The following is a 14,973-nucleotide window of genomic DNA, read 5'->3' on the forward strand; positions in this document are numbered from 1 at the left end:
AGGCCTCGGATGCCTGGCGGGGGCAGAACCCCCAGGAGAGCGGGGTCTGAGCGGGCAGCCTAAGCCGCGTGTGCACTTGCCTTCCTGCAGCTGCCTTCGGGGGCAGACTTGGGGTCGGGAGAGGTCCCACCCGAGGCGGTCAGGGCCTGCACAGTGGGGTGGGGGTGGGGAGAGGAGAGGTGGGCTTCTGCCCAGCCCAGGGTCAGGCACCGACGCGTAGCCCCCAGACCTGGTTCTGGAAGGGGTTGCGGTGGCCTGTGACACTTTGGCTTTGGGGGAGGGAGGTGTGCCGAGGCCCCCTTCTGTCCCGAGGCCCCCCGCTGTGCTCCCAAGTGCCCACCTCTCTGCTAACTCACCGTGAAGTGGTCCCCGGCGCTCTGCCTCCAGCACCCTCACCCCCTCCCTGAGCTCCAGGGCCCACACCCAGCGGCTCCAACCCTGGCCATGCACCTCGAGTAACCCATGGGCACCTTGCTGTCCCCTGGCACCCACACAGCTCTGGCACCCCAAGTAGGGCTGGACCTGAGATGAGGCACCGGTGACCCCATTCTATGGTCGTGGTGCAGGGGGCAGAGGCCCCCCCGGCAGAGGAGTGCAGAGGCCGGGCAGGAGGGCTGGGAGTTCGGGACTCTTCTGGATTGGCGGGTGGGCAGAGGAAAGGAGGGGCTCAGGGCATGCAGGTCCGGTAGGTGAGCTGGGCCAGAAACGGCCAGGGATGGAGCCCGTGGCCTTGTCCAGAAGGCGAGGGTACCTGGTTGGGCTCTAGGCGGGAGGTGACACTGTGGGAGGAAGGATGGAAGGGGCGGGCAGGGGGCAGCCGGGACATGCTGGCGCTGGTGGAGCCGTGCAGGGCCCTCCTGTCCCTGCAGGGCCCAGGCGCACACTTATTTTGGGGAGCACTGGTCAGAGCACATGATGAACTGGGCCCCGGACGGTGAGACTCAGAATGGGGAATCAGAACCCGTCACCTTTGTTAAAAAGCTGCTTGTGACTGTTTTCCATCCTTTCCTGGGTGTGGGTGCTGGATGTGTTTCCGTCCAAGTCCACTACCCGGCAGGCTGGGGCACCCAGCACCCACCACCCAGCACCCACCACCCAGCCCCCGCGCTGTGTTCTCCCGGCAGGCTGGGGCACCCAGCACCCACCACCCAGCACCCACCACCCAGCCCCCCGCGCTGTGTTCTCCCGGCAGGCTAGGGGCACCCAGCACCCACCACCCAGCACCCAGCACCCAGCACCTACCACCCACCACCCAGCCCCCACGCTGTGTTCTCCTGGCAGGCCAGGGGCACCCAGCACCCACCACCCAGCCCCCCACTCTGTGTTCTCCCAGCAGGCTAGGGGCATCCAGCACCCACCACCCAGCCCCCCGCGCTGTGTTCTCCCGGCAGGCCAGGGGCACCCAGCACCCACCACCCAGCCCCCACCACCCAGCTCCCGCGCTGTGTTCTCCCGGCAGGCCAGGGGCACCCAGCACCCACCACCCAGCCCCCACCACCCAGCCCCCGCGCTGTGTTCACCCGGCAGGCTGGGGCACCCAGCACCCACCACCCAGCCCCCCCGCTGTGTTCTCCCGGCAGGCGAGGGGCACCCAGCACCCACCACCCAGCCCCCCGCGCTGTGTTCTGCCCGCTGCTGCAGCCCGCATGGCCTTCTCCTAAAATTAACCCTGGGCAGGGGTCATTAAAATCACGCCCTGTGGAGCCTTGGCTCTCAGAACCAGGAAGGACTGGAAGCCCTGCAAGGTTCCCTCTCCTATTGGGTAGGGCGGGCTGGGGGCAGACGCTGTTCCTCTGGGAGGGCCTGACAGAGCTCAGAGATTCCAGGCAGACTTGGCTCAGCAGCTCTGGGCGACTTGCTCTGCCTCTCTCTGCCTCCGTTTCCCCATCGCTGGGCGGGGGGAGGTGAGGGTGGATGGGACTGACGGGGGTGCTTTCCAGCTGGGGCACAGCGCGAGCGCACTGACAGCCAGGGTCCCCCAGCGCAGGTGAGCCGGAACCCAGCAGCTGCCATGACGCCAGGAGGCGGTGACAAGGAAACCAAGGCAGGGAAGGGGTGCCTGGGGACCCAGACCACTCACCTGGGGGCAGGGGTGGGGTGGCTATTCTCTCATCCTCAGCCGCGTATAAGGCTGCTCTTTGCCTATGTGTTACGTGTTAGGTGTGGGTCCCCAGGGAAAACTGCCCATGGGTGGCTGCCAAAGGCGCCTGCCGGCCCAGAGGCCCCAGTCATCTGCTTAAAAAACTTTTATTTCCATACAGTAGAGAAACACACAGTATAAGCAACACGGTGCATCGACTTGACAGCGAAGCTCACAAACAGACTCTGACGCCTTCCCCTGGCTGCTCTGACCCGGACAGGTGCTGGAGGTGCGGGTGGGGGTGAAGCCGGCTCAGTCCTTGCACCCCCAGCAGGGCCCAGCGCCCCGGCCCCTGGCCCAGGCTCGTCTCCAGGAGGGACACCTCTCTCCAAGTGGCCAGCCCTGCTCCCTCCTGGGATGGGACCCCAGGGCTGTCCCTGGGCCACTCCCCAGCACTCAAGGGGAGTTGGGACAGGCCAGGTGGTGGGGCGGACAGCCCCAGTCATACAATGGGGTCAGGAGGCCAGGGCAGCCACTGGGGATCAGAAGGGCGCTTCTAGAATGAGGGGGACTCGGGACCAGAGGCCCAGACGGTGAGGGAGGCTGGGGCAGGGGCAGGGGCAGGGAGCATCTCCAAGGGAAATACCGTCAGGGGCTTTGGGGGACTCCAAAAGGCATTTCTTGGCATCGCAGTCCTTGGGACCGCGTATACGAGGGGCCATCGTGCTTCCCGGGGGCTCTGGGACCGGGCATCCCACTAGTCCAGGCGGAGGCTGGGGGCCCCCGGCCAGGCCCCGCCTCTTGCCGCTGGCTGTGCTGAGGACCGAGCGCGGCCCCGCGTCCAGTCCCGGCCGGGAGGGAGGCGCGTGGCTCGGCAGGGCCCGGCTGGGCCGCCGCCCCTGGCCGCTGGTCCCTGGGCTCGGTGGGGAGGCCGCCCGCGTCACACGACCACCTCGGGTGCGATGCTGAAGAGCAGGTCGTCGTTGCCCCGCCGCACCTCTAGCAGCAGCGGGGACTCGGTCAGCACGGCCTCCTGCAGCTCGCTCGAGTCGGCCAGGGCGCGCCCGTTGACCTTGACGATGATGTCGCCGTCTTGGATGCCGCCTCTGCCCACGGGAGAGACACCCGGTCACCGCGCACGGCCGGGCCAGGGCGGAGCGGTCTGCAGACCCGCGCGCCAGCGGTTCGACCGAAGATAAAATAAAATGCAGGAGCGAACAGTGCCCCGACGGCAAAGGCGACACCCGGGACGCACGTCGGAGGACGTGCGCGCGTCTCGGCAAGCCACCTCCTCGGCGCGTCAGCGGGGCCGAGCTCGGGCTCCGGGCGTGGCCTTCGCAACAGGGCATTTGCACCCCCGTAACTTTGACCCTATGGGCCTCAGTTTCCACATCTGCAGTCGTGTGCGGGAAAGCGCTTTGCAGAGTACAAGGCGCTCTGAAGTGACGGTTTTGATGCTTCCGCATCTTCCACGACCTCGTTTTTACCGGAGACTCGCCAGCGCCTCCCCGCCCCAGGCCCTGTGCTCACCCCGAACGCAGACAGGGGCGTGTGTGCGGTGGCAAATGTGTGGGTGCACAGCGGTAAATGTGTGGGCGCTCGCCTCGGACTGCCGGGGCTCTAAGTCCTGGCCCCACCAGTGCCAGCTGTCACACCTTGGAGAAGTCCCTGCTCTGAGCCTCGGTCTCCCATTCTATACAGTGGGGTGAGAGCTGCGGCCGGCACCGCCTGGGCAGCCGTGGGGGTTTGCCGATAGGATGGAAATCTCCGCGGCACACTCGAGCCTTGGTCAGCAGTAGCCACCATTGCCCCCAGCCCGTCTGTCCACACCACTCTGGAGGCACCCACTAGGCAGCGCCCGCCCACTGGAATCAGCCTGCTATGGGCGGTTCTCCCTTGACTGCACAGATCCAGCCTGCGCCACTATTTGCCGGCTGCGGGCTGGGCACGTGTGCTACCCCGTTCACCCCAAAAGCCCTGGGGCTGGGGCTGAGGCCGCCACCTCCAAACAGTGTGTATTAAACAGGAAATTGGGGCCCTGGGTGCGTGGGAGGGGCCATGTGGGGGTGCAGACCGGCCTGCCTGGCTCCCCTCCAGCCCACACCCTGCCCTCGTCCCCCACAGCAGCCCCCAGGCTCTCTGTGCACGAGCCCGGCTCTCAGAGGCTGTTTCAAACCACCCACCGCCTGCACTGACGGGTACTGTGTGGCCAGGGCGGGGGTGGGGGGGGGACGGGGACGGACTTATTCAAAGTCCCTCTCGGGGCAGGCCAACCCCGCCTGCGTGTAACAGCTCTGCCCTGCCTGTTTCCCTTGGCCTACAAGGCTGCCAAGTTCAGCATTTTTCCAGTGCCTGAGGGTTTAAAGCAAACAATACTTTATCTCACTGGATCTTGACGAAGTTTCCTAGAAGTAGGAAAAGTAGGCATTCCACAGCTGAGGAAGCTGAGGGCCAGAAAGGCCCCCGAGGGTTTCCGGTTCAGACCCCAGGTTCTCCGGAAGGGCTGGCATGGCCAACACTTTAAGGGAGAATTCACCTCTCAGCCTGCCCCTGCTGAGAAGGCAGCCGAACCCCCTGCCGCGTCCCATCCCTGCCGGGTCTCATCCCTGCCGTGTCCCATCCCACCACTGTACCAGGAAGCGCAGGCTCGGGGGCCAGGGAAGCAGGCCACGCCCCCTCCCTACCACGCTGACCCCCATCTGACCTCCCTCCCCCCTGCCCCCCAGTGGAGCCTACCTCTCAGAGGGGGAATTTGGAGTGACCTCTTGCACATAAATTCCACTGCTGACGTCCGGAAAGTCTGGGTTGCTGGCCTTCAGCTCTTCCACCAAACTGAAGAGACACCACAGGTGAGCCGTTAAGGCACCCCATCGGGCCTTGAGCCCGCCGCCTTGCCATGGAGCCATCCCCCTTCCCTCTGCCAGCCAGGCCAGACAAGGAGAAGCCTCTGAGCCCCTCCGCCCTGTCTTGGCACCGACCACTCTGTTTCCCCGCCAGACAGGGGCTCCTTAGACACCTTAGTAAGTGGAAGTATCTTCTCTGCCTCCACCACCTCTGCCCCAACAGAGCGGGGTGGCTGGTGCTTCCTGGTTCTCTCAGCCCCATCCCAGACAGGGACGTATGACATGCCACTGTCATGGGTTGCTCATCTGTATCCCCCAGTAGACTGTGAGCCCATGGTGGGTGCCACAGCTTACTCCAACCCCAGGATGGCTGGCTGGATGCATGAATGGGTGGGAGGAAGGGGAAGAGGGGGGCAGGAAGGATAGATGGATAGAAAAAAGAACAGAAAGGGGGCTAGATGGAATGGATGATCAAATGGGTGAAAGTATGGATGTAAGGAAGGATGGATAAATGAACAGATGCAAAGACAGGCAATGGATGAATGATGGAATGGATAAACAAAAGGCTGGACAGATGGTGTCAAGGATGGGTGGGTGGATGGATGGACAGATGCATGGATGGATGGGTGGGTGGGTGGATGGATGGACGATGGATGGATGGATGGATGGATGGATGGATGGATGGACGGACGGACGGATGGGTGGGTGGATGGATGGACGATGGATGGATGGATGGATGGATGGACAGATGGGTGGGTGGGTGGATGGACGGACGATGGATGGATGGATGGATGGGTGGATGGGTGGGTGGGTGGATGGACGGATGATGGATGGACGGACGGATGGGTGGGTGGGTGGATGGACGGACGATGGATGGACGGACGGATGGGTGGGTGGGTGGATGGACGGACGATGGATGGATGGATGGATGGATGGGTGGGTGGGAGGAAGGGGATGAGGGGGGCAGGAAGGATAGATGGATAGAAAAAAGGACAGAAAGGGGGCTAGATGGAATGGATGATCAAATGGGTGAAAGTATGGATGTAAGGAAGGATGGATAAATGAACAGATGCAAAGACAGACAATGGATGAATGATGGAATGGATAAACAAAAGGCTGGACAGATGGTGTCAAGGATGGGTGGGTGGATGGATGGACAGATGCATGGATGGATGGGTGGGTGGGTGGATGGACGGACGATGGATGGACGGACGGATGGGTGGGTGGGTGGATGGACGGACGATGGATGGACGGACGGATGGGTGGGTGGGTGGATGGACGGACGATGGATGAATGGATGGATGGATGGGTGGGTGGGTGGACGGATGATGGATGGATGGATGGATGGATGGGTGGGTGGGTGGATGGACGGACGATGGATGGATGGATGGATGGATGGGTGGGTGTGTGGATGGATGGATGATGGATGGATGGATGGATGGATGGATTGGTGGGTGGGTGGATGGAAGGGTGGGCGGGTAGATAAGTAGATAAGTGGATGGGTGGATGAATAAAGAAAAAGCATTGCTATGCTAAAAAGATAAATTGGTATATTTATCTTGCATAAAAATTGCTTTCAAATTCAATCTTTAGATTACAAGTTGCTGAAATAGGAAGAGTGGTTACTTCAGGGACTGCATGAGTTTAAGGGTTCCGTCAATTGAATGTGCCCTTGCTCTTCCCAGGGAACTGCCTCTTCTGATTCAAATCCTCAGACTTCACTTTGCATTTTCCTAATGCCTACTCCCCCCACCCTCCTCTGCCTGCCCCTTCTTTCATTTCCTCCTTCAGCATTTCTAGGCACCCATTCTGTTGCAGGTCTTGTATTAGGGGAAAACAGAGAGAGGGGTAGGGCACAGGGCCGGTTCCCAAGAAGCTCACAGGCAGCACAAAGCGGGAATCCCATGATGTAGGACCAGTACAATGACTGGGAGGAAAGCCAGGGCTGTGCCAGTGAAGAGGACCCACCTCCCCCTGCTGGGGGGACTGGGAGGCTTCCTGGAGGAGGGGGTACCTGTGTGGAGGGATCTGTCAAGCAAAGCAGGGGGAGTGAAACTCCAGGCTGAGGGCCAGGCCTGGGGAGTCAGGCCCATGGAGGACCTGCAGATGTCAGGCATGGCCGGCCCGGGGTCTGGGCGGAGGGCTGTGGTGGGGGTGGAGGCCGCAGAGGCCTGGGGTGGGTGCCCTGCAGACACTAACCTCGGTGTGATGGTTCGCATGCGGATGCCGATGAATCGCTTCTTCCAGTCTGGAAAGGAAACAGGGCTGCGTTAGAGCTGTGGAGAGCCAGCGCCCTCCCTGGGGGCTGGGCAGGGGACCGGGAAGTGGCAGGCACCATCTCGCTTGGCTCAGCCCCCGAGGGGACAGGCCCCTGGGGCTCCCCTCCCCTGGTGGCTCTTGCCAAGCTGGGAGGGGTCCTGGCCCTGGCCTGGCTCTCCCATGAGGTGGCATTATGCCACCCCCATCTTGGGGCACCCTCCAAGCACATGAACCCTAACACCTGCTTCCCCAGCTGCATGCCAGGTTCAGCCCCAGCAGCCAGCTGGACTCTCACCCTGAGCCCGCCTTCCACAGGCTCCCCAGAACTGCCCTACTCAGAAGTGAGCTGGTCTTCTCCCCCATAAACGCCCTTAGTGGCCACTCATGTCCACTGAGCGGTAGCCATGTCCAGGCCCTGAAGGGGAGCTTCACACATGCAACCATGGAGGCAACTCCCCCATCACCAGCGACCCCAGCCCGCAACTAGCAGGAGCCTTAGACCCCCGCCTTCACCTTCCCCTTCCCCCCTGAATCGAGCAGCAAGCCAGGAGAGTCTCCCCAAATCCACCCTGTTCTGTTACCACCCTCATCTTCCAGCTGGACAATGGCTCTAGCCTCCCGCCTGGCGGCCCTGTTTCTCCAGCTGCCCCTCCTCAGTGCATTCTGCAAAGGACAGCCAGAAAGATCCTTGAAAGACCAAGCTGACCAGCCCCTCCCCCCAGCCCCCAGCCCCCTTACTGTGTGCTGGGCCTTGGAAGCCCAGAAAAGAATCAGAAGATGAAGCAGCTGCTGTGCGGTCAGGCACCTGTCAGGTAAAAGTATGAGGACTGGAGTAGGGGCACAAAGACAGTAGTGAGGATGCCTAGAGGGAGAGGGAACCAAACAGCACATTGCTGGGTCTGAGTTGGGTGTTGAAGGATGAATAGGAGTTGGCTCAGGGAAGGGTTTGAGGAACAGCACTCCCAGTAAGGGAACAGTGAGGTGTAAAGGCATGGAGATGTGAGAGAGTCTGGGAGGGAGAATGAATTCAGGGAGGCTGCAGCAGGAGGAAGAGGGCTGGGATCTAGTAACAGAATAAACAATGTAGGAATGGGGCCTGGGCTTACCTACCACCTCTACCTATATTTTCCCACTTCCTCTCCACAGTGCAGTGAAGCAGGTTCTTATTCTGTTGTTTTAGAGATGAAGAAACTGAGGCTTGGGAGTGCCCTTCCCCAAGCCCTACTCTCCTCTTCCCAGCAAACTCCTATTCATCCTTCAAAACCCAGTCGAGACCTTGGGAGGTGATATCTGGTTCCTTCTTCCTCAGAGTATAATCAAGAGCTGCTTAAATCAGGATATTCAATGATAAATTGGTCTAACAACTGAGAAGCTGGGGAGGCTGAGGTGGCTAGAGTTTGTTGGGCAGAGTGCCAGGGAATTGTGGGCTACACAGAGAACTCCAAAGATCTTCAGCAGGGCCCCTCCAAGTATTCAGCTGAGTACTAGCTGGTCAGCACAGGCATGGAAAGAAACCACCAAGGCCAAGGAAAGAACCACCTACAATATCAGAGGGAGCACTCCTTGGGGCCAGGATTGGTGCCCGTTCCTACTAGCCAGCATGGGAAACCTAATAATTCCAGGGGCATCGAGTCAAGAACCCAGAAGGGTTCTGCCTGAGCAGTGTGTCAAAACTGATCTTAGTTGAAGTGCTATTCTGGTTCCACCTAGCAAGGCTTAAAAGCAAGATCCAAAAGGTGCAAACTGTTTCAAGTAACTTAACCATGTTCCAGAACCAGCCTCCAGGGAGTTTACAGGAGCAGCAGGAGGAAGGCAATGGAAGGGTAAAAGTGGGGATCAGTGGAGGAGGAACCAAAACACAGCCGAGAGGAGAAATGAAGCCAAAAGCTGATTTTTTGGAATCAATAAAATTGAAAGGCCTTTAGCCAGACTTATCAGGAAAAAAACTGAGATGATCCAATTCTCCACAGCAGGAATGAGAAAAGCTGCACTGCAGATTCCAAAGACATAAAAAAGGTACTAAGAGACTATCATGGACAACTTCATGCCAACAAATTTGACAATTTAGACGAAATGGACAAATCTTTTAAAATACACAAATTGCCAACGCTCACTCAAGAGGAAATATGTAATCTGAATAGCCATATATATATATATATATATAGTAAGGAAATTGAATTTGTAGTTAAACATCTTTCCATAAAGAAAACTCCAGGTTCAGATGGCCTCATTGGAGAATTCTACCAAGCATAAAAGGAAGAGATAATACAAATTACACAAATTCCTCCAGAAAAGTGAAAATGAGTGACTATTCTCATTATCCTGATACCCAAACTAAAGTCATAGTTTGGGTATAAAGTCATCTGGATGCAAAAGTGCATCAAAAATCTCAGCAAATTATATCTAACAATATCTGAAAAGGATAATGCATCATGATCAATTGGGGTTTATCCCAGGAATGCAAGGTTGGTTTAACACTCAAAAATCAATCAATGCAGTGTCCTGTATTAATAGACTAGAAAAAGAAACCATATGATTATCTCAAAAGACACAGAGAGAACATTTGATAAATCTCCAAATCAATTTCTGATAAAAACTAGAAGAATTAGGGAACTTCTTTAACCTGATACAAGGCATCTGTAAAATCCTGAACTTAAGTGGTGAAAGACTAGAGTGGCTGTTCCCTCTCTAAGGTCAGGGACAAGGCAGGATGTCCGCCCTCCCTTCTGCTATTCAAGACTGCACTGAAGGTTCTAGCCCCGCACACACAGAAAAGCATTCTAATTGAAAAGGAAGAAGTAAAACTATCTCTCTTCACAGACTATATAACAGTGTATATAGAAAACCTACTAGAACTAATAAGTGAGTTTAGCAAGGTAATAGGATGCAAAATCAATGCACAATAATATTTACTTGTATATTCTAGACATGAACAACTGGAAACTGTTTACTATGGCTTAAAGTATGAAACCTGACACAGACTTATAAAACCTGTACACAGAAAACAATATAGCACTGAGAAACCAAAGAAGACCTAAATTAATGGAGAGCTAGTACATGTTCATGAATTGTAAGACCCAATATTATTAAAATGCCAATTCTCCCCAAATCAACCTATAGACTCAATGCAATCCCAATCAAAATATCAGCAGGTTTTTATAAAACTGACAAACTGGTTATAAAATTCATATGGAAATGCAAAGCACCTATAGAGCCAAAATAAGTAAGCAGGAACAAAGCTGTAACTTAACCTACCAGACTTCACGACATAAGAGAAAGCTACAGTGATCAAGACAGAGAGGCCAGTGGAAAAGCTCATGGTCATTTCATTTTTTGACAAAGCTATAAAGATGATTCAGTGGAGAAAAGATAGTCTTTTTAACAAATGATGTGAGAACAATCGGCTAACCAGATGCAAATGAAAAATCTTCGATCGAATCCTTGCACCATAAAAAAAATGAATCCAAAGTACCTCAAAGTCCTAAATAGAAAACCTAAAAATGTAAAACTTCTAGAAGAATACACAAAAAATCTTTATGACCTTAGTTGAGCAAAGATTTCTTAAACATGACACCAAAATCATGATTCATAAACATAAACACTGATAAATTCATCACAATTGAGAAGTTCTGTTCATTAAAAGGCATTGTTAAAAGAATGAAAAGATCGACAGACGAGAAAATATTTGTAAGTCACATTTCTGATAAAGGGTTTATCTCCAAAACATATAAAGAACTTTTAAAGCTCAATAATAAAAACACAAACACCTAAATTTTTAAGAAGTGGGCACAATCTTTAGACAGACACTTCACCAAAGAAGATACACAGATGGCAAATAAGCACACGACAAGATGCTCGATATCATTAGTCGTTGGGGAAATGAAAATGAAAACCTCTGTGAGATGCCCCTATGCAGCTGACAGAATGGCTAAGGTTAAAAAGACCTTCCCAAGTGTTGGCGAAGTTGTGGGCAATGGAACGCTCACGCACCGCTGGTGGAGATGTGAACGCCACAACCACTCTGGAAGGCACTGGATGGTTTCTTAAAAAGTTAAACACCTACTCCATGTTTCAGCCACCCTGCTCCTAGGCGTATATTGCAGAAGAATGAAATCTTATGCCCACACAAGGCTTGTACATGGATGCTCAAAACAACTGTATTTGTAATGGCCCGAATGGGAGAGAACCCACGCCCATTCCAGGTGACTGCATAAACAAGCTGTGCACCCAGGCTGTCCCTCAACTACGGACACACACTCAACACGGGCAAATCGGAAAACAGTGATGCTGAGGGGAAGACGTCAGTCAAAAGAGAACATGTTGTGTGATTCCATTTATATAAAACGCTAGGAAATGCAAACTAATGTACAGCGACAGAGGCAGAGCAGCGGGTGCTTGGGGGGTAGGCTGGGCAGGGAAAGACAGCGGGGGCAGCTTTCCAAGGGGCAGGAAGCACTCTGCGGCGTCACGGATATGCTCACTCTTACTGTGGGATGGTTTCACAGGTGTGTCCTTATGTAAAGAGATATTAAATGTTATGCTTTAAAGATGAACAATGTGTTTTATGTCAGTGATACCTCAATAAAGCTCCTAAACAGATATCGATATATAGATAGTAGACAAAGATAGACCCACACAGAACTACACATAGATAAATTGATAAAAATATAGCCATACAGAAAGATGATAGACATATAGACATAAACAGGGATAACACACAGATATACAGACAGATGTGCAGCTAATAGAGAAAGAGATATAGACATAGAGCTAAACAGACATAGACACAAATAGATATATCTACCTGGGATATGTCTATCTGGAAACTCCAGATGACAGAATTCTGGGTGCTATGACCCTGCAGACAATGGGAGCTGGGGCCCCCAGACCTACTCCAGCGTCAGCAAGAGCAGAAAAGGACGCCGGGCTGGAAGGAGCATCCTTCCCTCTGAGCATCAGCTCCCCTCCTGTGCACCAACCCTGCCCTTGGCCCCACACGGCGGGGTCACTGGCTGCAGAAGGCACTGTGGGAGGCAGCCCAGAGGCTGGAAGCAGCGCCTGGACAGGCGGACAGACCCGGGCTACAGCCGCGTCTGGACACTGCCCTGCTGTGTGCCTCTGGGTGAGTGAATTAACCTCCCTGGGCCCATGTTTCCTCTTCTGAAGAAGAGGGAGGGCTGAGTCTTCAGTGGGCTCACAGCAGCCACTCGAGAAACATTAGCTCTCGGCACCATGGCCAAGGGCACACACATCTCCTGTCGCGGGTCAGAACAGGGATGCAACCCATTCAGAAGCACGGAAACAGCTTTGCCAGGCTAAGGGCCGGTCAGCCCCCCGTGGCCGCGATGCATAAACCCTCTGGCATTTGCGCCGCCTGCACCCCCAGCTCTGCTGGCACCCCCACCTGGGGCTGCACCCCCACTTGGGGCTGGGGGGGTTCCTGAACTCAAGTAATGTCCTTCTAGATGGTTCTGCCAAGAAAAAGCTGAATGGCTTGGTGTCCTCTAGGGACTGCAGAGGCCAGTGTGGACACGGGAGAGAAGAGGTCAGAGAGGTGTGGGGTGCTGGTTCACGCCCCGAGAGACCGCCTCCCGCCTGGGTGAGGTACTCCCTCCCTGCCTTAAACTGGGAAGGGTCTGTCCTGCCTCCAGGCTGCAGGTGGCATATGAGGCAGGGGCTGCAGCCCCTAAGCAAGCGACAAGGGGGCCTGTGCAGGGCAGTGGTGGTGGCGAGAAAGGTCAAGGTTGATTCAGATGGGGGGCAGTGGAGGGGGGGCAACAGGGCCTGCAGGAGCAGGGGTCTGGCCATGCTCACAGGGTGGGAACTGCCCATCCGACACCCCCGGAGATGTCAGGCAAGCAACCCTACATCCGAGTCCAGAATTGGGGGCAGAGAGTCAGGTTGGAGATGACAGTGTGGGAACAGCTGCTCTCTGGGTGACATTCACACCCACGAAGCTGGACGGGCCCCCTACCTGCTCCTCATGGACAGCCACAGAGGGAGGGGGTGCCGGGCCTCTGCCAGGTGCTGGACCACCTGGGGGCTGCAGCTCCCTGCCCCACCTCCTCTCCTGCTCTGGCCTCTGTGCCACCGGGTGGGCTGCCTCTGCCTGCCCCGCATTTATCTAGGAGGAGACCAGAACTCTGCAGTCTGCCTGGGTCCTGAGACCAGGAAACACCCATCTGGGCCTCCTGTTCCCTACCCCCAACACCTGCCCCCCTGCAGCTCTCCCCGGGCTGCAGCCCACAGTGGCCCCTGGACATGCGATGGCCCAGGCTTTCTACCCCCCAGGCCAGAAGTGGTCACCAAGGAGACATCTCCCAGTCACGGGGGTGTCGATACCCATAAACTTCCCAGGCCCATTAACTGAAACACTGCCCTGATGGGGTGCACCTTGGCCCTAGGGCTGGCTGAACCCCAGTCCCCCCATGGGGCTCCAGGCCGAGGTCCTGCAGTGGATCCCAGGCCAGCACGGCTGCACTGCTGGCCCTGAACGCCAGCCCCCTGCCCCAGAGACCTGGGCCCCCACCTTAACGATGAGAACAAGCAGGACAACTTCACGTCTCCTTAATACAAAGATGGTTTTCAAAGAACTTTAGATTAAGTGGTTGGGATCATTGGAGATTTTTATTAAAAAAAAAGCAAAAACAAACACCAGTCAACTTTGGGAGGATTTTCACATTAGATCAAGTCCTTCAACTAAGATTGAACAAGCTCTTCAGTTACCTGCCATGCCCCTAGTAGAGGTGACAGGGCTCCTGGGGACAGGACAGGGACCATCCCTGTGCCACAGGGGAGTGATCCTGGCCCTGGCCAGGCTCCAGTCTGAGAGAGGAGAGGAAGCAAGGGAAGACGGAAGAGGATGCTGCCTGCCCCACTTCCAAAGAACCTGCAACTTCCAAGACTCGATCTGGGCAAAGCAAAGCTGCGTCAATTACCAGGAAGGTGGCCAAAGACCAAGACACCCACAGAGCAGAGGACAATGAAACTCAGAAGGCTCCGTCATTAGAAAGAGGAAGGGGCAGGAGAACCCATCAGCGTCAAGGCCACAGCGGACACAAAGGTGCAGCCCCAGGTCTAGGTCTGAGCTTCCTAGCAGTCAAGGCAATAAGAGTGCAAACGCTCTCCAGTCCCCACTATCTAAGAAAGGAAGCCTCAGCTTCTTCAGGAAAGACAGGCTTGCCCTGGGTCCAGCTCCTCTTCTCATAAGAGACAATGATGCACAGAACGGAGAAGTCCTCAGTCGCTCCTCACGTGACCAGCTCTCAGGTCCCTGGACCTGGAAGCACTGGGGTCTGGGGGCTGGCTGGGTTGTGGAGAAGAGGCAGGTCTGAGGAAGCCCCTGCTCTCAGTGAACTGCTGGAGAGAGGGCTGGATGGAGACTGGGAGGTGAATTGACGGTGAGAGTAGCGGGCAGGGTCCAGCCTGAGCGTTGGCCATGACAGCTACAATGTTGGGAGGAGATGTTCACTTGGGTAAAAGTCAAGGCTGAAAAGGAAAGGTGAGGGCGGCGCTGCCAGGAAAGGCCCTGGGATCTCGAGCTGGAAAGTGGCTGCGACCACTGACTTTAAGAGGGCAATGGCCGAAGACCTTCTCGGGAATTACCTGTACCTAGCCAAGGCCTCCTAGGACCTTGGCCTAGGAGCTCAGACTATCTAGGAGTGGATGGGACAGACTGCGCATTCCTACTTGGATGGGGATGAGGAGAAGGAGGCTAAGAAGAGGGTGACTTCCAAGGATTGGTGTTTCAGGTTCAACTCTCACACCAGCCAACTGTACAACCCATAGAGT

At 55.9% G+C, this 14,973-nt stretch overlaps 1 protein-coding gene across 1 annotated transcript in view; it reads right to left on the bottom strand.

The window, feature by feature from the left end:
* Positions 1-2,955: 2,955 nt before the first annotated feature.
* Positions 2,956-14,973, bottom strand: part of HTRA3 (HtrA serine peptidase 3) — a 34,563-nt gene continuing 22,545 nt past the window's right edge. The window contains exons 7-9 of the mRNA XM_077136303.1: positions 7,123-7,171; positions 4,817-4,912; positions 2,956-3,186 (exon numbers count right to left, since the gene is read on the bottom strand). Coding sequence (XP_076992418.1) covers positions 3,021-3,186; positions 4,817-4,912; positions 7,123-7,171 — 311 coding nt within the window. The 3' untranslated portion in view covers positions 2,956-3,020. The remainder of the gene's footprint in view (positions 3,187-4,816; positions 4,913-7,122; positions 7,172-14,973) is intronic.

This window comes from Tamandua tetradactyla, chromosome 19 (assembly GCF_023851605.1).
Source record: "Tamandua tetradactyla isolate mTamTet1 chromosome 19, mTamTet1.pri, whole genome shotgun sequence".
Classification (NCBI taxonomy): Eukaryota; Metazoa; Chordata; class Mammalia; order Pilosa; family Myrmecophagidae; genus Tamandua; species Tamandua tetradactyla.